The sequence below is a fragment of the Medicago sativa genome, chromosome 5 (assembly GCF_051527215.1).
Source record: "Medicago sativa cultivar Bolivia chromosome 5, Bolivia_mono, whole genome shotgun sequence".
Taxonomy (NCBI): Eukaryota; Viridiplantae; Streptophyta; class Magnoliopsida; order Fabales; family Fabaceae; genus Medicago; species Medicago sativa.
This window is the reverse complement of record NC_140753.1, coordinates 15,422,811-15,445,787: the sequence shown is the minus strand read 5'-3', so window position 1 is coordinate 15,445,787 and position 22,977 is coordinate 15,422,811. Positions and strand designations below refer to the sequence as shown.

The following is a 22,977-nucleotide window of genomic DNA, read 5'->3' as shown; positions in this document are numbered from 1 at the left end:
GGTTGCTCAGCCCCGACTTTCCCTAGGCCCTTCGTTCAACGTGTGTCGGTCTAAGACACTAACACGTATCAGACATCAAGCACACTTCAATCTGAATTCTTAATACTATATACCACATAAGATTTCATAAATGTTCCTTTAGTACAGACTTAGTTTGGAACAATAAACTGATCCGTAGCATATCAGTCATACTTATAAACATCATCCTTGATTGATAATGTTTCATACTCTGCAAAATGAAATAAGCAAATCATCTTCAAAATAACAATCGAAAAGACCAATGATCCCAATTGGTGAATTGAGTTTCAAATCTTTAATGGCCTATTGTGGTCCAGCTGTGGGACTTTCATATTATGATATGATATTTCATCTGTTCTCTGCAAATTTTAGGAACTAAAGGGAATTTATGTAGCATAAAAGAGTGGAGCATGTGACAAAAGTATTGGTAAGATAATAACTCCACTGTTGCATTCATTAAATATATATGCTTGATGTTACATGAATGAAGATTAATACATTAAAATGGCTAGGCTAGAGAGAAATTTAGCGAACAGTTTGATTCTAGTTGCACTTGCAGTGCATTATATTGCATAAACTTCAAGCCTTGTTCTTGGGGGATGTGTACCGCCATAGGACTCGTATCAGCTAGGGGGGCCACATAGGTGCTCCCGACAAAGTCTCAGTGACCTTCCACATAGCAGTCAATATAACGTCCAAACACCATGGATAGGGGCCCACTAGTGTTTGACTTGGTGTTAGCGAGACCTTGGTTGCTTAGCCTAAGAAATACAACTCTCACGTTGCACTTCGATCGAGTCCTCTCTTTCTTTTATCATGTGACTGATAGCTAAGGGAAGGAGGGAATAGAAGAAGGATGAGCTTGCGTAGGATGTGTATGGGAAACAGTTTAACCTAGCCTCACTTTTCACTAGGTCTTAGCCACTATAAATACAAAAATATGGCTCCTTCTGAAGATTACCACTTTGACAAACCAGCAAATACTATTGTACTTACCACAACTACAAAGATGATGATTTATTTTTTTTATTTAGAGCAGAAGGTGGTGGCCACCATTATTAGCTACCAAATTTATGGTTTATTCCGCCAAATCTGAGTCCACGTTTAGTCAAATTGTGCTAAAGTTTATGCTTTCTGAACTCATGGTGTTTTCAAGAATTGAGGAATGCTCTGCTAGACAATTTTTCCTTCTTTTGTTAATTTAGTTTCCTATCTTAGTAAAATGGGTGAGGTTTCTTTGTTAATTTGTTTAATAACTTGTTCTTAATTTGCTGCCTAGATCATAATACTTCAAGAAAGATCAATACATAAATAATGCAAAAGTATTTATGGAAATTAAAACAAATAGAAAAAGATACTTTTTACATGATTTATGCACATGAATATTAAATCACTTGATGTAGGCATGTAGTTGGTTCGTCAAGGATTGTTTATTGACTTGCTAAACTCTAATATTTGCAGCAAGGGACCAAATTGGTGCATTCATTGCAAAGAAGCATTTACCTTGCATATAATCATTGTATGCATTAGGTCCAAATAGTTTGAAACAAAACAATCCTTTCATTAAATAAATCATGATATATGCAATGAAATAAATAAAAAACATAGAGCCTTTTTCATAAAGAAATAATCAAGCAAGACTCTGTATCCAAACTACACATGCAGAAATATGAGTAAATCAAAAACTTTGAAAATAAAAGCATGTAGGGTATACAACCCAACATGATGTGAATTAAATCAGAGATGTATCTCTATAATATTACATCAGATGACAACATAAATCATAACCATTGGATCATCTAACCAATCACTCCTCAGCTAAACCCTAGAGCTTTGGAAACTTTGTTGTCCTATTCTCGTCTTCTGTAGGCTACTTCTGCTCACGATCAACCATAAAATACACAAAGATAAAAATGTATAGATGAGACGAGAGATCATAAATGTAAGGAAAACAAAGCATAGAAACACATAAGCATAGACAACCATCCATTAATAAACTATCTTAACGAATATACCTCTATATCATGTGATTTGTGGTTGTAATGCAACTTGTCCTTCATTGAACCTCAGTAGGAAAGAAACTTTTAATGATAAGGAGCTCCCTTATAACATCAACCATACTCATTCTTTCTTTTGGTGATTCCACTGAACATGAAAGTGCAATCCTAAAAATTGAAAGTAAACATTTCTCAATGTTAGGATGTATACTGCAAGGGTTCCCATTGTGAGCATTGTATTCTAATTCAATTGGGAGAATAGACCGGTCCACAATCTCGAAAAGGTGATTTGGAATTGAATGTTTCACGTAATTATGGAGATTATGATCATCATTGAACATTTCATCTGTGGGTGTCCTTCCAGTCAACATTTCCAATATCAGTATTCCAAAGCTATACACGTCGCCTTCAATTGACACCTCAGAACCCATTCCATACTCTGAAATGATATGCATAAAGTTCTTATAGTTATCATCAAAATAGTAATAAAAAATAAATAAACCTGTTTATAAACAAGAGTTAAAAGTTCAAATTCACAAATTTTACAACTTAATAAAACAATGTAAAATCATACCTAGGGGCGCATAACCAACTGTCCCCTTTATTCCAATTGTGCTACTTTGCATTTTTGAGACTTCATCACCTGAGATCAACCTTGCTAAGCCAAAATCACTAACTTTAGCTACCATGGAGTCATCAAGTAGAACATTTTCCGGTTTTAAATCACAATGAATAACAGGTTGCTCGCACTCAAAGTGAAGATAACAAAGGGCTGAAGCAACATCAGCAATAACATTTAACCTTTGCTCAAGATTGAATGATTTGGGCTTATCTGTTATTTCTATTGTTGGATGCAACCAACTTTCTAGGTTTCCATTTGTCATGTACTCAAATACGAGAGCTTTGAACTCATTGCCTTTGTAATCTGTGCTGGAACAACATGTCAAAACTTTAATAAGATTTCGGTGTCTAAGATTTTTTAGTGCATTACATTCAGCAATGAAACTCTTGTGAGCTCCCTTCTTTTCAAGATTTAGGACTTTTATGGCAACAACTCCACAAATCGACTCAATTGTTCCTTTGTAGACAGAACCAAAATTTCCTAATCCTATCAAGTTGCTTGTTGAAAACCCATTGGTTGCAGTATGCAGGTTTTGGTATGAAACCTGAACCATAATATCATCAATTGGTGAATCAAATGATGGTGTCTTTTTTGTTCGCCTCATCAAATAGATAGTGAGAATAAATAGTGTAATGATAACAAAAGAAACTGCACTAACTATCACAACCATCAACTTAATGTTATGGTGTCTTGCAGGTTTCATAGCTTTAGGGCCTGGCGGCAGATGCAACTCCAAAATTCCTCCACAAAGTTTATTGTTTCGAGTCACTGCTAATTCACTTGCATTTTGAAAGACACCTTCAGTTGGTACCTCTCCTTCCAAACTGTTGAAAGATGCATTGAAGTATTCTAAGAAAGAAATATTTTGCAGACCTTTTGGAATTGAACCCGACAATTGATTTTTTGAAAGGTCTAAATACCGAAGACCTTTGAGAGATTCCAAAGAGGATGGTATGCTTCCGTTGAATGAGTTCCCTTTCAAAAGAAGATATTCTAAGCTTTCACATTCACCCAATGTTTCTGGAATTTCACCAGACAGACGATTTTCAGAGACATCAATTTGCCCAATATTCTGTAAATGGCCAACTTCATCTGATAGTTTACCACTCAACATGTTTTGTGATAAGAACAATCCTGTTGTTAAAGATGAAAGATTGAATACCTCTGTGGGTATGGCTCCAGTAAGTTTGTTTTCTGAAAGGTATAACATTTGTAGGTTTTTGCACTTCCCTACACTTGAAGGAATATTTCCTTGTAACATATTTTTCCCTAAGCCCAGATGATACAGCTGACTGAGGTTGCCTATGGAGGATGGAATTTCTCCTGACAACTTGTTTCCACGCAAATCTAGCACTTGCATCTTTTTAAAATTGCCGATAGTAGAAGGAATATTCCCTTCGAAATGGTTATTTTCCATGGTCAATAGAATTAAATTATTTAGATTTCCTATTTCTAAAGGAATTTTCCCATAGATTTGATTACCCCCAAGATACATTCGACTAAGTTGGGTGGTTAAGTTACCTATGAAACTTGGCAAACTACCTCTAAAATTATTAAAGGATATACCAAGTGTAGACAACTTACTACAATTTGTGAGTGGTTTTAAGAACTCCAAATCCTTAGTTGAATTGTTACCTAGATTGTTGAGGTACAAATCCAGCCATGAAAGATGTTGTAGCTTTCCTAGATTTGGAACTTGTCCGACAAAATGATTTCGACTAATGTCAAAAAGTGACAAGGTGGAAGCATTTGCAATTGAAGTGGGTATTAAACCAGAAATTTGATTCATGCTAATTGAAAAATAACGGAGGTTGAGGAGGGTGTGAAACATGTTGGACGGAAGAGAGCCATCAAAATCATTCACTGCAGCTGATATCACAGTTAGAGATGACATATTATAAATACAAGAAGGAAATGTACCAGACAATTTGTTGGCAACCACTGATATTTTTGTCAAGTTCTTGAGGCCGCATACTTCTCGTGGAATAACTCCCTCTAAGTTGTTATAAGGTACAAAAAGAGTTGTCAAGGATGAAAGGTTCCCTATGAAAAGTGGTATTTCTCCGGTCAAATTGTTTTCTGTAATCCTTAATGTCTGAAGCTTCCAAAGAGAGCCAATTCCAACTGGTATTGTACCAGTCAGATGATTTCCACGTAAGTCCAAGCTTTGAAGATTTGATAAATTTGTCAAGGATGTTGGAATTTCTCCTATGAAAGAGTTATTGGGGAGAGAGAGTTCTTGCAATCTAAGCAACCAACCCAGTTCTTGCGGAATTTTTTCAAATAATCTGTTGTCTCCAAGATTTAGACTTGTTAGAAAAGAGAGATTGCTAATATAAGGAGATAGGGATCCATGCAAGTTGTATCCCGATATGTTCAACTCTGTTACTCTTTGATTCTTGTGGGTGCATGTGATTCCATGCCAGTTGCAAAAATGGATTGAACTATTCCAAGAATCTAAGACTCCATTTGAGTAACTTGATATTGATTCTTTGAATTTGAGCAATGCCAAATGGTCGGTTTGGTTTCCTAATGCTAAGGCATTAGTTCTATTGGAGCCAAACCATATTAGGATTAAAGCAAAGAGAAGATGCAGATGAAAGTTTACATACCAAAATATAGATAACGAGAAAGAAATAGACTGCATTTTTTTTTCTTGAGGGGAAATAGACTGCATTTGTTTAGCTAGGAACGAGAAGTATTATAGATCGTTTGTTTTCTTATGGTTATTGGGAATTTGATAATTAATAGACTGCATTTGTAAGGATTTAAATAGGTAACATGTAATAAAAACTACAAAGACCAAATAATTTCTGAGAAATGCTAACGAGTGGCTCTTTGACACTTTTTAAGTACTCTTAATAGGAAGTTTCTATGAGAATATGTGTATTCAATGCATTTGAATTTGTAATATTTGACTTTATGAAGAATAATTTTTAAATTTGAGATCCTTAAAGAGTGTTCGGAGACACTCGTTTGCAAGACCAATAATTTAATTATGTTTTATTGCTTATGTAAAGTCAATGCGTGTCTTCTACACAAGTATATTTCCTTTTAGTATTTCAACTTAAAGACAGTCTATGAGATTTTATGGCAATGGTTTCTAGTGGAGTAGGTGGATGATGTTGCTACACATTGACTAATATAGTCATTAGTTATGAAAGTTTACTTAATTAATTGGATTAAAGTCAAGACACGAGCATTTCAACTTGACATTCCTTTCTCTAGGGGTGGAAGACTAGAATATTGGTGTGTTCAAATCTTTGCTTAAACAAATTTTTGGTCCTTATAAAAATTTTAAATTTTGACTTAATCACTCTAAATTTTTCTTCAACTTTTGGTCCTCCAAATTATTTTCCGTCATCTTGTTTAGTCAATGCTTTTAAGTTAGGTCATGTGTATCTTTCATATTTTTTAATGATTTTTTCCGAAACTATTCAGAATATTATAAGAATTTCTTAAAAAAAATATATAACTTTTCTTGGTAAAACATGAATTACATATGAAATTTTAAGGGCAAAGAACATAAAAATTCATATTTAAGTCATCTATTATTAAAAAAATTCTAAAATTTTGAAGGAGACAATTTTATAATGTATTAAACATGTATGTATAAAAAAAATTAAAATGTTAAATGATACATATAAGTTGACTTAAAACCAGAGACCAAAAGTAATGACGGAAAATATTTGAAGAACAAAAAATTGAAGAAAAGTTTTTATACGAACAATAAACTTATTTGACCCTTTAATGTTTTATTATCGGGTATAAATCATATATAGTGTTTTCTCACCATTTAAGTCTTAGGTTAAGTTGTAAAAGTCATACACCTACAGTTGAGTTGAGTGTGACTTATAGTTTACCTATAAGTGTACAATGAATGAATATTTCAGTGGTATTGTTATAATTTTAACGGCTTAATAGCAGTTTTAGCCCCCTATGTTTATAGAAGTTGCGATTTTGGCCCCCTAACTAAAATAATTCGATTTTGGCCCCCTATGTTTTGCACCCTTTGCACTTTTGGCCCCCTAGACCAATTTTGATCAAGTCAATGCTGACGTGGCGCCACATGTGTAATTTTTTATTTTTTATTTATATTTTTTAATTAAAAAAAGTATTTTTTTATTTTTTAATTTAAAAATAAAAAAAAAAGTATTTTTTTAATTAAAAAATTTTAAAAAATATTTTTTTATTTTTTAATAATTAAAAAAATAAAAAATAAAAAAAATTACACACGTGGCGCCACGTCAGCATTGACTTGCTCAAAATTGACATAGGGAACCAAAATCGAATTATTTTAGTTAGGGGGCCAAAATCGCAACTTCTTGAAACATAGGGGGCCAAAACTGCTATTAAGCCTAATTTTAACCCTACTCTTTAATAAAAAATGAAATGCAACTGCTCTATGGTTAGAGACATTAACAAAACAATACGGTATTACTCAGAACTAGTCTTGTTCTACATATCCATAAATCCACAATGCAGAAAACTTATTATAATTATTAGGTTTCAACTTTCTATAGTCCATCTTATGACCATTGCAGTGGAGAAATCAATGAGGAAGCATTTCAAACTCTTGTACAATTCCTTGGGATTCTCTACATCGATTGCATGCTCTGCATTCTTAACTACCACTAGTTGTGCTTGGAAATGTGTTAAACCATGTTAGGTCCATATAGGATGAGAAAAACCATTTCTTTCATTAAAAGGTATTTTTTTCACTAATCATTCTCATAACATTTTCCATTTTACAAGACATGGAAAACTTTGTATGAACATTGCTTCTATCCGTTAACAGAAACATCTTTTATGGTACAAAATGTTAAGATGTTGGATCTGACCCCTAATAGCCCCTCATGTGATACATGAAGTTAAATAAATAAAAAGCATTTTAAATGGGGCCTATAAGGGGACTGTGCGAGTGGGATTGGACCTCTCGGTCATTGAGCTAGATACAGAGGGTCATTGAGCTAGATACCGAGTTTTCAAAGGAAAAAAAAAAGCCTATGTTATAAAGAAATAATCAAGCGTCACTCTGGATCCAAACCATACATGCAAAATTAAGAGAGAATCAAAACCTTGAAAAGAAAATCATGTAGAAAATATAACCCAACATGATGTCAGATAATCATAGATGTATTAATACATAAGATAACATAAATCATAACTACTGTATGAGCATCCCACAAATCACTCCTCGGCTAAACCCGAGAGATTTGGAAGCTTTGTTTGTATTCTCTACCTCCGGAGGTGACTTCTGTGCTCACTGTCAGAGATCATATGATTTGTGGCTGTGATGCACCTTGCCTTCGTTGAACCTCAGTTGAAAATAAACTTTTTATGTTATTGAGCTCCCTTATTACATCAACCATATTCATTCTTTCCTTTGGTGATTCCGCTGAACAAGAAAGTCCAATCCTAAAAATTGAAAGTAAACATTTCTCTACATTAGGATGTATACCGCCAGGATTACCATTGTCGGTATTGTGTTCTGATTCGATGATAATAGCACGATCCACAATATGGAAAAGGTTATCTGGAATCGAAAGTTTCACATAATTACGGAGATTATGATCATCTTTAAACAATTCATCTGTGGGTCTCCTTCCAGTTAACATTTCTAATACCAAAATTCCAAAGCTATACATGTCACCTTCAATTGACACCTCAGAACCCATTCCATACTCTGAAATATAATAAATAGCATAAAAATCATCAAAATATTAACCAAAAGTAATCAATAAAAAACCATTTTTATAAACAAGAGCTAAAACTTGAAACTCGTAAATTTTACAACTTAATAAAACAATGTCAGGACGTACCTGGGGGTGCATAGCCGACTGTCCCCTTTATTCCAATTGTGCTAGTCTGCATCAGAGAGACTCCAACACTTGAGAGCAACTTTGCTAACCCAAAATCACTCACTTGAGCTACCATGAAGTCATTAAGAAGAACATTTGCAGGCTTTAAATCACAATGAATGACAGGCTGCTCGCATTCGTAGTGAAGATAACAAAATGCTGACGCAACATCAGCAATAATATTTAACCTTTCCTCAAGAGTCAATGATTTGTGTTGATCTGTAATTTCAGGTGTTGGATGCAACCAACTTTCTAAGTTTCCATTTCTCATGTACTCAAATACGAGAGCTTTAAACTCACTGCCTTTGTAATCTGTGCTGGAACAACACGTCAAAATTTTAACTAGATTTCGGTGTCTAATATTTTTCAGTGCATTACATTCAGTAATGAAACTCTTGTGAACTCCCTTCTTTTTAAGGTCTAAGACTTTAATGGCAACATCTCCACCTACCGACTCAAGTGTTCCTTTGTAAACAGAACCAAAATATCCAGATCCTATCAAGTTGCTTGTCGAGAACCCATTGGTTGCTTGGTGTAGGTTTTGGTACGAAACCTTAACCATCTGATCATTTATTGGTGAATCCAAAGATGCATTTTGTATCGTTCTCCTTTTCCAATAGATAGTTAAAAAAGATATCATAATGAAAAGAAGAGAAACGACGCTACATATCCCTACCATCAACTTGAAGTTATGGTGTTTTGCAGGTTTAGAGCATGGCGGTAGATGCAACTCTGAAATTCCTCCACAAAGCTTATTGTTTCCAATAACTGTGATTGCACTAGCATTTCGAAAGACACCTTTAGTTGGTACCTCTCCTTCCAACATGTTGAATGATGTGTTGAAGTATTCTATGGAAGAAATAGTTTGCAAAACTTTTGGAATTGATCCGGATAATTGGTTTTCTGAAAGGTCCAACACTCGAAGACCTTTGAGAGATGCCAAAGAGTATGGTATGCTTCCATTGAATGAGTTTCGTTTCAAAAGAAGGTATTCTAACCTTATGCATTTACCCATGGTTTCAGGAATTTCACCGGACAAACGATTTTCAGAGACATCAAATTTCATGATATTTTTTAGATGAACTACTTCATTAGGTAGACTCCCACTCAACATGTTTTGTGAGTACAATCCTATTGTTAAAGATGAAAGATTGAAAACGTCTGATGGTATGGCTCCTCTAAGGTTGTTTTTTGAAAGGAATAACAGTTGTAACTTTTGACAGTTCCCTATACTTGAAGGAATATTTCCTTCTAACATATTTTGTCCTAAACCCAATTTATAGAGTTGACTAAGGTTTCCTATGGAGGATGGTATTTCTCCTGACAACTTGTTTCCACGCAAATCTAATACTTGCATCTTTTGAAACATCCCAACAGTTGAAGGAATCGTTTCTTCAAAACGGTTGTTATCCATGGTCAAAAGAATTAAACTATTTAGATTTCCTAATTCTGACGGAATTTTCCCAGATATTTGATTATCCCCAAGATACAGTTGACGAAGTTGTGTGGTGAAATTACCTATGAAACTAGGCAAACTACCTCCAAAATTATTACTAGATATAGAAATCACTTCCAACTTACTACAATTTGTTAGTGATTTTAAAAATTCCAAATCCTTAGTTGAATTATCACCAAAATGATTTTTTTCCAAATTTATAATACGAATATTTTGTAGCCTCTCAAGAATTGGAACTTGTCCGAAAAAATTGTTTGCGCTGATATCAAGTATTGTCAGATTAGAAGCATTTGCAACAGAAATGGACATTAGACCTGAAAATTGATTGCGACCAATTCCAAATGATTGAAGATTAGGAAGTGTGTTGAACATGTTGGATGACAGAACACCATCAAACTGATTCGTTGTAGCTGAGATCATAACAAGAGATGACATATTGTAAAGACAAGATGGAAATGTACCAGACAATTTATTGACACCCACTGCTATCGCTATCAAGTTTTTGATACGACATATTTCTTTAGGAATATCTCCCTCTAAGTTGTTCTCAGAAACCATTAGAACTGTTAAGAATGAAAGATTCCCTATGAATGGAGGGACTCTTCCCGTCAAATGGTTTCGCCTAACAATCAATTTTGTAAGTTTTTGAAGAGAGCCAATTTCAATTGGTATTTTGCCAATCAAATTGTTCCCTCCCAAGGATAAGTATTTAAGGTTGAAACAATTTGTCAAGTTTGTAGGAATTTCTCCAGAGAACAAGTTATTGGTGAGATTGAGTTCCTGTAATTGTAACATCTGACCGAACTCTTGGGGAATTTTTCCAGAGAATATGTTGTCTGCAAGGTTGACGTATCTGAGAAAAGTGAGATTGGCAACATGAGAAGATAAGGATCCATGCAACTTATATCCAGATAAGTTCAACGATGTAACTCTTTCATGCACGTGGTTGCACGTGATTCCATGCCAGTTGCAAAAATGGATAGAACCATTCCAAGAATCAAGCATTCTATGTGGATCACTGGATATAGATTCCTTGAATTTAAGCAATGCTAGATGATCAGTCTGGTTTCCTAATGTAGATGCAATTGATTTTGGGTAGTTGAAATTAAAAGTAAAGAGAAAATATAACAAAAGTGAGAATGCAGGAAACATGATGGAAAAGGGATTTGATGAAACAATAGGTTTAATTTGTGTTAGATAGATGGTGGGTTTGAATATTTTAGTTAGACATGTGTGTATATATACATGTTTGATTCTTGCTTGAGTGGGTACACAAGATTATTCCCTTTGGGTTTGATACTCAAGGATATTATTTTACTTGTTTGTCACACATGATTTTGAATACTGTAGGTAACAGGCACTGATATATTAAATTGTTAAATTGGGATTTGATAACTGGTTGGGGAAAAATTTGATAGCTGCATATTAGTTATATATATGGTTGAAAACCCTTCAAACTATTGCAAAAGGCAACACATAACATATTCTTAGCCTACTCTTAAATGGTTTGATCATATTTAATGATTCTTTGTTAGTGATGTTACTGAATTCCTTTTTACTTCTTTTTTTTACAAGTTTAGCACTTGGATAGAATGTAAGGGCATGGCATCGATGATGGACTTGATATTTTCCCTTGGTTTGAATATCAAAATATGAGATCCCTTATAATATGTTAATTTAGTCTGCTTTTGAATGTTTGTTAAGGTAGTCTTCCATTCAGGATTTTTAATGAAAATTCATGTCTTATAAAGCAAAGCTCGAGAAAAATCATATTCTGTGTTATTTCGATGAATACAAAAATCAAGTGGCGAGTCAAGACCTTTTGCTTTCTGGCAGACATTTTGTGGTTTTGCAGACCGAAGTTCTCAGAATTTTTTCCTTAAGCATACAATTTAGAAAATGAGATACATTGCAGGAAAACTCTTATTGACCTGTATGAAACACATACACCTCTTCTAAGCGTCGTGTCGTCATGTAGGACATGTTTTAGACACCTCATAATCATCTTGTTTAATTATAGATCTTCAGGCATAAATTTCATGTCTTCAAAAATACTTAAAACAATATATTATCATCTTGTTCAATTATATATATCATTAGCTATTGTCTCATACTTCACTATCTGCTGCTTTTGTAAGTGCCAAGTTAACTAAATGTTTAAACTTTATATGGCACACAATAGTTTTGGGGCATTTTTATGCGAGGAAAACATACAGAAGCTAATAAATTTCCTTGCGTCAGAGCATTTCAGATCAAGCACACAACGAAACATATTCATACTTAACCCATATAGTTTTTTTCAGACTAATATCATCCCTTTCTTATTTAAAAATTCAACAAATTCAAGAACATAAATTCATCAATCTATTCTCATTTGACCAATTAGTATAAATTTTGATATCGACAATCTATTCTCTTTTGACCAATTAGTATAAATTTTCATAATGTTTCATAGTGATAGTATTTCACATTATTCTTTCAAAAATAGCGTTAAATTCAAAATACAATCTCTGTGAGTTTAAAAAAGAATGCATAAATGTAAAAGTAAAATTATTCATTCAATAATATTAACTACTTATTATAAGAGGGGTGTGGAACATAATTTTGGACAAATTTCTAGCCCGTGTTTAGTACGGATGTCCATGCTAGTTTATTTCAACTTGGTAATTTGAACATCTATGTTTACAATAATTTATTTATTCAAAGCATGGAATTAACATGTCGCCTGCACTGCCAATCTAGGTATACCATCCTTAACGCTAGCTTTGCTAACGCTCAATGGGTCAAGGTTTACACCAAACATATCTCTAGTGACAGTAAATCCACAACTAGTTTTTCCTATACATGAAGTTTCCATGATAGATTGGCTATTCAAAGATTCCCAAGAACCTTTCTTAAAAGAACCACATTGACCTTGAGGATTTCCAAAACTAGCAAAATTGATTGAAGTAATTACTTGTCCATTTTGGCATGATAGTTCTAATTTTCCACCTTCATATACATTAGCACAAATAGTTTTTGCTGTCTCAGTTAGGAAGGAAACATTTTGAGGATTTCCACCTATTTCTTCAAATAAAATCAATGTGTTCATGTCATCATTCAAGAATGATCTTGGAACATGGTACCACCTTTGTGATGGACTTGCACAACCAGTGTTACATTTTTCCTTTTTGTAATTTCCACGATAGTCACATGTGTCACTACATCCAGCAGTAGATGTAATCCAAGATGTCCAATAACGACCAATGCTCTTACCATTCACCCAAGCATGTCCTTTACCTAAGCCTTGCAAGTCAACAACAATAGGGTTTGGTCCCAAAGGAGTTTTAAATTGTGTTCTATACCAAGTCAAAGGTTTTCCAGTAGGATAAGATGAACTAGTGTTCCATGCAACACCAGCACGTGGTTGCAAATCATAGAAACGTCTTTTCTCACCATTCAACCCAACCTTGAAAGACCAATTTCCGGTTGACAAATCCATAGTCACACTATTTTGTCCAATCAATTTAACAGGACCATCTGAAATGCCAGTTTTTATTTCATCAAACCTTGCACCATAATTTGCAAGTCCAACGGTGGCACTAAGCAAAGTTATAATGTTTGTTCCATTCTTCAAAGAAACTTGTTTTTCATAAGTGAAGTTGTTTCCAAATTGGCTGTGTTGGTATCCTATATACCTCTTATTAACATAACCATGAAGGGTGTGACCTGAAGTTTCCACATGAAGCATTGCATTGCTCCAATTAGAAGTATCATTGATATCAACAGTAGTCATGTACCATAAATAATCACTAGCATCCAATGTTAATTCCTTCTGCTCCAAAAGTTGATGTGCTTTGATGCTTCCCCTTCCATTCATGGTGTCTTTCTTTGGCTCCATTAACCATGCCCAAGTGAGTTTTGTAGAACTATCATCAATCTTTTTCTCCATTATTGAGGTTTGACTATTAACCTTTGCAGTATTGAAAACTTCTTTGTTGCATCCATCAAGAACGGTGACGGACCAAGCAGGAACAAAGTATTTACCATCATTTTGCAAGTCAACATTTCCATCAGCGTTATCTTTATCATTGCTCAAGAAACAAAATCTTGCTCCCACAGAATTAGTGTATGTTGTTAGTGTGATTCCATTGCCAAGATCCTTGTCATTCCTTGAAGTATAATTTGTAAGAACCTTTTCGCCTAATTTAATTGCTTCATGAAGGAACTTAAGATGCCCGTATTTCGGTTGATTCAAATTCCCATACTCGTTAATTGGTGCATCATAGTCATAAGATGTTATAATATATGGTCCACCAGTTGTGCGACCAAAGTTGGTTCCTCCATGGTACATGTAGTAATTGTTAAATACACCACCATTTTGGAAAAAACGTGCAACAGCATAAGCTGAATCTTCAGCAGTTCTATGTGGAGCTCTTTCACCCCATTTTTGAAACCAACCAATCCAATTTTCAGTGAACATTTTTGGACTTTTTGGGTTATTAGGTTTGAAATTGTGACAATAATAACCATTGCAAGTATTGATGATTGGTTGAGGAGCATCATTTTGTTGACACATGAACCATGGAACACCAATATTTTGTGCTAGAGCCATTTGAGCAGCCCATTTAACATATGCTTTCCCTGGTTCCTTGAAATTCCACATGATATCTCCATATTCATTCTCAATTTGAGCTAGAATAATTGGCCCTCCTTGTGATGCAAACAAATTTGCTTCTTTTGCCACATTAATGATCTTGGTTACAAAAATTTGCATTTCATTTTTGTAAGCTGCATTATCGGTTCTCATCTCGATCCCAGGTATTTGGTGAAGCCACACTGGGAACCCTCCATAGTTCCACTCAGCACATGAATAAGGACCTATCCTTATAATGCCATATAGTCCAGCTTCTTGGATAGTTTTAAAAAACTTGACAAAATCCAAATTTCCTGAGAAATTATATTTGCCACGAACCTGTTCGTGACGATCCCAAAATATGTAAGTTTCAATGGCATCAAGACCACCATCTTTGGCCTTTTGAACAAGGTCAGGCCACATATCCACAGTGCTTCTTGGATAATGAATTGCCCCTGAAAATATAATACGTCTTTCTCCATTGATAATGAGAGCATTTGAATCATATGTAACCTCTAGGGCAGTGCATGAGTACAGCATAATCAGACTCAGTAAGAGAATGATAGAATGTGATAAAGATCTCATTGTAAACATGTATTAATATGATTACCAAATGAAATAATATAAGGTCTAAAAAGGGTTGTAAAGAATCAAATTCATTCACCCCTTTCTGCCCTTGTTCCAAAGATCAACAGACCCCTCAAGGTGTCTTTGTTATTGTAAACTTAGCAAACGATTTATTATATAGGAACATAGTTTAGTTAAAGTAGCTAATCAATATCTAAAATTAGATTTAGATCTGTTTCTTATGCGTAATATTATGTGAATTGGTCACAACCATACAAATGGATAAGCGCTCGTCAAATATGGCCATCTTCTTTTTACTCCTTGTGTCTATCCAATTAGTATGAGTAATATTTAAATATCTTACTGGCTTTATACAAGTATATATATATCAGGTTAAATTCTTTTTTTTTGTTTTTGACCGAATATCAGGTTAAATTCTTAATTTGCTATATGGTAATAGAAACGTAAATGACACAAAATGAATAGTGTACAAACAAAGAATGAATAACTATATTTGGTTCATCGTTGTATTGTATCTAAATTAGCTATTTTTAAACGTCATAAATTAGCTATTTTTAGTTTGTTATTATGCCAATTTATTATGTATGATAACTTCTCCGCAAATATTGATTATAAGTCATCAGCGAAAAGACGAACACTCACGTGCACGTTTTTTCTCTTTATTTACTACACTAACGTTTAAAAATCATGAATAGTGTTTTTTTATGAAATTTTGATTTTGATTAAAATTAAAAATATAAATGTTTGTTGCTTTCAAATTATAACAAACCAAACTAATCATGATTATCTATTTCAATGACACTAACAATATAACAGAAACAATATAATCTAAATTATTTTTTTTTTAATGACACCAACAATAATCTTTAGGATCATGTTAACCGATGCCCTTAGGGCAATGGTTAAGGAAACCAAATATAGTAATCTAGCATTGGAACTTGTGCATTCAACTCCTCAAAAGTCTAAAAAGTGGCATTTTTAACTTCAAACTTGCTTTTTTTGGTTTTCACCTGTTAGCATTTCCCTAATCTTTATTATAGAAAACATTGTTTAAGGGTATAATTGGGATGATAAAAAAGTAATTATAGATATACTCATCTAATTTGCTACACTTTTTAAAGGACAAAATACCGGATATATATACTCATATCGTGCTTGTTACACTTTTATTTTAATATTTGAATTTACTCTTATCTATTTGCTATATGTGTTATTTGTATTGAAAGTTAGCGTAATTTTGGAAAGAGAAAATGCTAGCCCAAAAGAGGCAAAACATGTTATATTATAGATATAGGTTCGCTTGTTTTCGTGTATTTGATAGGAAAATAGATGACTTGGTTATACATGCACCTATTAAGAAGCCTAGTGGCTATAGATTCACCTTTTTTAAGATGAATAAGTGGGTTATCTGGGGTTTTTATAATCCAAACACCCTATACATCTTCTTGTGCCAAAAAGATGATCATGGAAAACACAGGTTCGGATTATATAATCTGAATTTTATCAGCACAAAGACTGAGTTGTTTGTGATATGAATAACCAATTTAAGAATCTTACTAACCAAACTGCTCAAATCTATTTCCTTGTATTTTAGATCATTGTTAAATGTTATCGTTCTAGTCAAAAATCTGATTACAAGAGTCCGCCTCTCAAAATCCAAAATTTCATTGTTTAGACTCATTTTTAATAATTTTTTATTTTTCATAATCCTAAAAAAAAAACTGAAAAAAAATTGCATGAGCTTTATTTGGTTTTTAGAATTTTTTGGTCGTATTTTCTTTATTTGATAGGTTTTGTCATTTTTTATATTTTTAAAATTCACAATTTTAAAAATAGGAGAAGGTATTGATTGTTGTTAATATATAGAAAAGTGTTGGATTATATAATTCAAACTGTATTTTTTTTGTTTGGATTATATAATCTAGGGTTAATTAAGTGAATGGTCCCTATAAATATTCAGAATTTTGTTTTTAGTCCCTAAAAAATAAAATCACACTTTTTAGTCCCTATAAAATTTTCCATCAGCATTTTTAGTCCCTATAAAAATTTTCTATCAGCATTTTTAGTCCCTGTAAAAAAATTTCATCAACATTTTTGGTCCCTAAAATTCTTAAGGAAAATGTCACAGGGACTAAAAAGTGTGATTTTATTTTATAGGGACTAAAAACAAAACAGTGAATATTTATAGAGACTAAAAACTTAATTAACCCTATAATCTAAATTGGAGCATTTTAGTCAAAAACAGAGAGCCTGAGAAGTCTAGAAATATTTTTCGATTTCAATTAGTCATAAGAGATCTTTTACTGACCAAAAGTATTGATTATATTTTAATCAAATCAACGCTAAACCACTTGAAATGGGCTTTTTTGTTAAAAAAAAATGCAGTTATTATTTACTTATTTTCAACTTAAACAATGACTCATTCTAAGGACTCGGGAGTTGGATAGTTCAACTGATTAGAGCTAAAAAATGAGAAGTTGAAGCACCTGAGTTTAAATCTGATCGAATGTGTAAAATATTAATCTAACAAACTAATTAATATTTGTCATTCGAAAGAAAAGAGAAAAAATGCTATCCGAAAGACTCACACAAACGGTTTTTTTTAAGGGTAGTATATAACTAGTTATCAGTAAAAAAAGACTCATCTTCATTTTCAAATTAATATCATCGTATCTTTTCTATTCATAAACTATAAACATCACCTTCAAAACTTTTTAAAAATTCCTTCAAAAAAAACTTTTTAAAAATTAAACCCGCATTGCGAGGGTCATATTATAAAAATAAATAAATAAATTGAGAGCAAGGGTCATGTTATAATTAAAAAAAATGTAGGGATTGTACGCATAAGAAATTTAATTATGAAATATTAGGATTAATGTCATTTATTATTCTTAGATGTGTTTCTATTTCAATGTTGAGTCTTATTTATAAATATAAGTAAATAAGTGGCCAATCAAAATACAACCCACTAAATTAATGGACATCCACTAATAACAATATTTATAAGACAAACTTTTTTCTTAATTATGTCATGTGGTGTACTGCCCCCAAATGAACTCTCTTTAAATGTGTAGGTGATCCAGTTCCGTGGGGCACGTACACATCTATAAAGACTGAAACCTTTCCAAAACAACATACCTGCTGCTCTTTCATGGTTATTACCTATTTTGTTGACAGTTCCCTTATGAAGAAACATAATAACTTGAGTGAAAGAAAAAGAACGAAAGAAAAAAAGCAGAATAACTGATTTCAGTTTTTTAACCAAACATGGGTACAACATGCCCAAGAAACTCTGGTCATATATAGATAAAAAAAAATTAAAAATTAGTCAATAAAAGTTGATATATTTATTTAGTCTAAAATTTAGTTCAAATATTGACCCAATTTTTTTTATATAGAGGACCAAAGGGAATAAATTACAAGGTCGACATTACAACGTACAAAATGGAAAATCTAAAAACATCTCTTGCAGACGACTATAAGAATTAAGAACTTAACAGTAGGTCATATACCTTTGATAAAGACAGCTACAGCAAGAAGGTTTGAACATAGAGATAACATATGAAAGTGTCCAACCTCAAGTTTGGAAGTATTATCAATTCATAAAATTTCATCACAAATAATTCCACTTCCACAAGATGATGTCAATAATTTCATCACAAAATAAAGGGCTTTGGTCATCAATTTATTTGATGAGTGATAAAATAATAGAGACCAATATTAATGTGGACTAAAACCACAAATAATTCATTGACCATGGAAATATCTACAATCAGCTAATCTCTTTTTTTTCTTTCAAATGAGTACAGTGGCGAAACTCACACACTCTAACTCATGTATGTCCCAGCATATCGAATGTCTCTGCAGATGCCATCTGAATTGTACTTAGGCGACCGCAATCAGATACTTAAGCCCAAATTTAATTTTTATTGCAAAATCCACCAGCATATGACGGAGAAATAAAATGCGAGTGTTCGGAAGAGGAAATTCAAATCCTGAACCTGTCTCCATCTAAATCCCAAACCTGTTACTGGAAAATTAACAAACTCTATTAATCTAATAAATTAGTATATCATAACAGACACAGAGGGAGTTCAGAAGCAGTGCAGTGAAATGAAGGTTGAATTGAAGGTGCAAAGATGGGGTCAGGTTGTCTAGCATTTAAGTATTAACCACCATGTCTGAATCCAATGTTCCTCCATATAGCAAAAAATTCAAAGCAGATACTTTGACATTAATAAGATAATAATTATAGATAAAACAAAATAATTCACTCTGCAGGTAATCCGAAACTGACACTCAATGACTATGCTAAAAATTTGCCATAATCATGAGAGGATATGGTGAAAAAGAAATCTTATTACAATACCAAGAATAGCCAAGAAAAATGTTCTCCAGAAAGAGAAGAAAAACTAAATTTGACAATTGAATCTTTGGAAAATATAGTCGATGTCGATATCTCAAATTTGTCAATACAAGAATAAACCAAACAAGAGCAAACATAGTGACCAACTTTTTCTTGACTTATCACCCACAATTGTCTGGCATCGCAGAACCTTAAAATTCATTCATCACATATTTAGACGGACAGAGTAGGACAGCTGCCCAATGTTCCCACATAAACTGTTTTTAATGTACATATAATGTCAAACTGTCAAGCTGCCAAGCTATTTATTATGCATCTACCAAAAGGAAAATAATTGCAGTTTTGCTTATATATAGGCCTGTTTGGATAAATTGCTTAATTTGAAGCTTATAGCATAAGCGCTTCTCATGAAAAGCACTTATATATGTTATTTCTATAACAAAAGCTATCTTGAAGAACTTACGAAAATAAGTTGAAAACAGCTTCTGAACAAGTCATAAACTGTTTTTATGAGTTTTCTCAAACGATCTCCCAAGTGCTTATGCTAGTATATAAGTTCAAAAAAGTCAATCCAAACAAGTCCATATATATGTTAATAGAACATCTTAATGAATAAATTCAAGATATAAACGACTTACTGACATAGACTAGTCTGTTAAGGAAGGAATTGCATTTCCCTGCATATATACAAACATTGAGGGCAGAAAAATCTATATTTGAAAGGATGTACTGTTTCCACATTCATCTTATTGTAAGGTCAGTTTAACACCATTCTGTTTTCAAAATGAAATTATAGGCCAGTTTGGATTGGCTTACTATTGAGCTTATCCAAAACAGCTTAAGCAAATAATTGAGCTTTAGTAAAACAGCTTATGCAAAAATAAATAAGCTTTTATGCATTATTTATAAGCTTGCCAAGGTAGTTTATGACATATTATGAAGATACAGTTTTTTTTTTTGTTAGTGAGAACTTATGAATTAACATAAAAGCCTATCTATTTGCATAAGCTATTTTTCATAAATTCAAAAATAAGCCAATCCAAACAAACCCATTGGTGCGAGGTGGCTTATAAAATGCATATAGAAGTCTAGTGTTACAAAACAAAGACATCAATTGTTCCAGGATTAATCTGATCTACAATGTGAATCAGAGAACCATCAGTCCACCGGTTAATACATACGAAGTCTGCAGCAAGTTTATCACATATGACTAAACCATAAAGAAAGAAAAAACTAATTAAATCACCATGAAAGGAGAATTAACATCAGAAAAAATTAAACATTTGTGTCAGAAAAAAAGGGTTTTTGAAAGTCCTTATTCAACCACAATTTTGAACAAGCTAAATATGGGATCCTGATTAGATTAATTTTGGAACCTCCTAGTACAATAAATTATACTATAACAATAGGACATATCACAGTCAAATAATGAAACAAAAAACCAACATCCAATTCTAAAACTACACATTCTCTTATAAGATAGTTGCAGAAAGTTGAAAAAATTTGATACATTGAAATTGTATTGCTTAATTCAACAAACTTCAAACTACCAATAAAAAAAAGGAATCAGATCAATTGCTTAAACTCAAATACAGAAAAATAATTACCAATCAAGTCTAATTTGGATTGAATTAGAGAGTCAAAACCAAACATGTCTTTAATTCCTGCTGCTTAATATCCAATACAACACAGAAATACACCATTAGCTATTCAATAATCCAACATCAAAAATTCTGGAAATAACAAGAACTATGTACAATCCATTGGCATAGAAGCTATAATTAACATTAAACATTTATCACATGCAACTAATTCAGCCGACATCCAATCATTATAAAAAAGAACATCAAATAAATTGTTTTTTAATGTGAATTTTTATCCAACGTATGTATTTGAATTTTAAATTGATTACCCAATAAGAACACAACACTTAATCCAACGTACATATTTCGAATTGATTACCCAATAAGAACACAACAATTCCACAATTGAAATAAATCAAATCTATCATCTATCATTCATATATAACCACAAATATCACATCAAATTTATTTAATCAATAACAGAAAACAAGTCAAATCAAAATCAAATCCAAACAAACAAAAACCTCTGTTTCCTAGATTCAGAAACAAACAAATCTAAGATCTATAACACCAATTACAGCTAAACTACAATTAAATTAATAAATCACAAAAAAAACATGTTGGATCTGATAAAAACTAATAATTAACAATTAAAATATACAATAATTATAAAGATTACTGATTGTAGAAATCACGTGGATGAGATCTGGAGTTGCAGACGCCAGAAAAGCAACAGCAGCATAAAATTCACCGCGGCCTCCGATTCAGTTGATGCAAGGCGGGATCCAATTCACCGCGTGTAACCGTAGTTTCTACGAAAACTGCGGTTGTAGTGGTTCCCGACCTGCACCAAGCGAATTAGAGACCGCGAAGTGAGAAGAAGATTGAAAAAAATCATAATCACTAATGTTTTGATAAACCTCTTCGAGAAAGAGAGAAGTTAGAGAAAGATGAAAGATAATTAAACCCACCGAAAGTGTTGAAGATTGGGTTAACGAGAGGTTATTTATAAAGAGAATAGACGAAGGAGATTGTGACACGTGGAAGGGTTGTTATAGGGTTGGATTTTGAAGAAAGATAGATACGTGAAAAAAGGGTTAGATTTTGAAGAAATTACTGGGAATGCCGTTTTTGTTGAAGTGAAAAGACGTGGCTGCACGTGCAAGTTATCTGACTCTAACGTGTTTCCATTTTTATACTGTTTGGTTTGGGAAATTCATGTTTTACAAACTCATATGTATGTACTTACTTGTTTCTAACTAATTTCAACCAGTAAAAATAGTGTGTTAGATTTGTTTGTTAGATTTTCTATGATGAAGAGTGTGATTTTTTTGGTAGGATGATGAATAGTGTGAGGATAGTGCTGTACAATATTTTTAGTTTAACTTGGATGAGTATTTTTTTTAAATATATTGTTTTATTTGGATTGTTTTTTTTATATCTAAAGTATAATTGTAAAAAAAAAAATAGACAATTGTACTTTTTTATTAATATTACAAAATCACGGTAAAATAATTGATTTGGTATAAAATATAATAAAAGAAAACCTATTGAAAGTCATAATGAAAATGATTGATTATGTTTGAAACATATGAAGAAGTAAAAATATATATTTAATTAAACTACTGAATATTATTGATAAAAATTAAAACTAAAAAACAATACACATAAAGATTTTCTAGAGGTAATCTATAAAGTTTGGGATAAAGGTGAACATATTGTACCCGCGAGTCTTGAGCATGTTCGGTTAGATGCGACTACATTCAACAAAGAGGTGTTTGGTGACATTCATAAAAGGAAGAGTACTCTTGCAGAGTAATTAAAGCAGGTGCAACAGAAGTTAGAAACGGTTGATTCAACCCACCTCACCA

At 32.7% G+C, this 22,977-nt stretch overlaps 2 protein-coding genes, 1 long non-coding RNA gene and 1 pseudogene across 4 annotated transcripts; all 4 read right to left on the bottom strand.

The window, feature by feature from the left end:
• Window positions 1-1,704: 1,704 nt before the first annotated feature.
• LOC146920445 (putative receptor-like protein kinase At3g47110) lies at window positions 1,705-5,379 on the bottom strand. Its single transcript, XM_085713864.1, has 3 exons — window positions 2,590-5,379; window positions 2,034-2,454; window positions 1,705-1,894 (listed from the first exon to the last, which is right to left on the bottom strand). Exons 1-2 carry the CDS (start codon window positions 5,312-5,314, stop codon window positions 2,075-2,077), a joined length of 3,105 nt encoding a protein of 1,034 aa, XP_085569990.1. The 5' UTR covers window positions 5,315-5,379; the 3' UTR covers window positions 1,705-1,894; window positions 2,034-2,074.
• A 2,307-nt stretch (window positions 5,380-7,686) lies between these two features.
• On the bottom strand, window positions 7,687-11,147 carry LOC146920444 (uncharacterized). Its single transcript, XM_085713863.1, has 2 exons — window positions 8,460-11,147; window positions 7,687-8,323 (listed from the first exon to the last, which is right to left on the bottom strand). Exons 1-2 carry the CDS (start codon window positions 11,104-11,106, stop codon window positions 7,914-7,916), a joined length of 3,057 nt encoding a protein of 1,018 aa, XP_085569989.1. The 5' UTR covers window positions 11,107-11,147; the 3' UTR covers window positions 7,687-7,913.
• A 1,399-nt stretch (window positions 11,148-12,546) lies between these two features.
• LOC146920443 (beta-galactosidase 15 pseudogene) lies at window positions 12,547-15,298 on the bottom strand (annotated as a pseudogene). Its single transcript, XR_015011788.1, has one exon. The product of XR_015011788.1 is annotated as a beta-galactosidase 15 pseudogene (transcript).
• A 3,183-nt stretch (window positions 15,299-18,481) lies between these two features.
• LOC146920442 (uncharacterized) lies at window positions 18,482-22,087 on the bottom strand. Its single transcript, XR_015011789.1, has 2 exons — window positions 21,131-22,087; window positions 18,482-19,187 (listed from the first exon to the last, which is right to left on the bottom strand). It is a non-coding gene; the product is annotated as an uncharacterized LOC146920442 (long non-coding RNA).
• Window positions 22,088-22,977: the final 890 nt, after the last annotated feature.

What these genes read in the sequence shown, in the direction of transcription:
- LOC146920445 (XM_085713864.1), bottom strand. Translation starts at nt 5,314, where the DNA reads ATGCAGTCTATTTCCCCTCAAGAAAAAAAAATGCAGTCTATTTCTTTC. An exon ending in AGTTGGTTATGCGCCCCTAG is followed by an intron (nt 2,455 to 2,589) that starts GTATGATTTTAC and finishes ATATCATTTCAG; the next exon opens with AGTATGGAATGGGTTCTGAG.
- LOC146920444 (XM_085713863.1), bottom strand. Translation starts at nt 11,106, where the DNA reads ATGTTTCCTGCATTCTCACTTTTGTTATATTTTCTCTTTACTTTTAAT. An exon ending in AGTCGGCTATGCACCCCCAG is followed by an intron (nt 8,324 to 8,459) that starts GTACGTCCTGAC and finishes ATTATATTTCAG; the next exon opens with AGTATGGAATGGGTTCTGAG.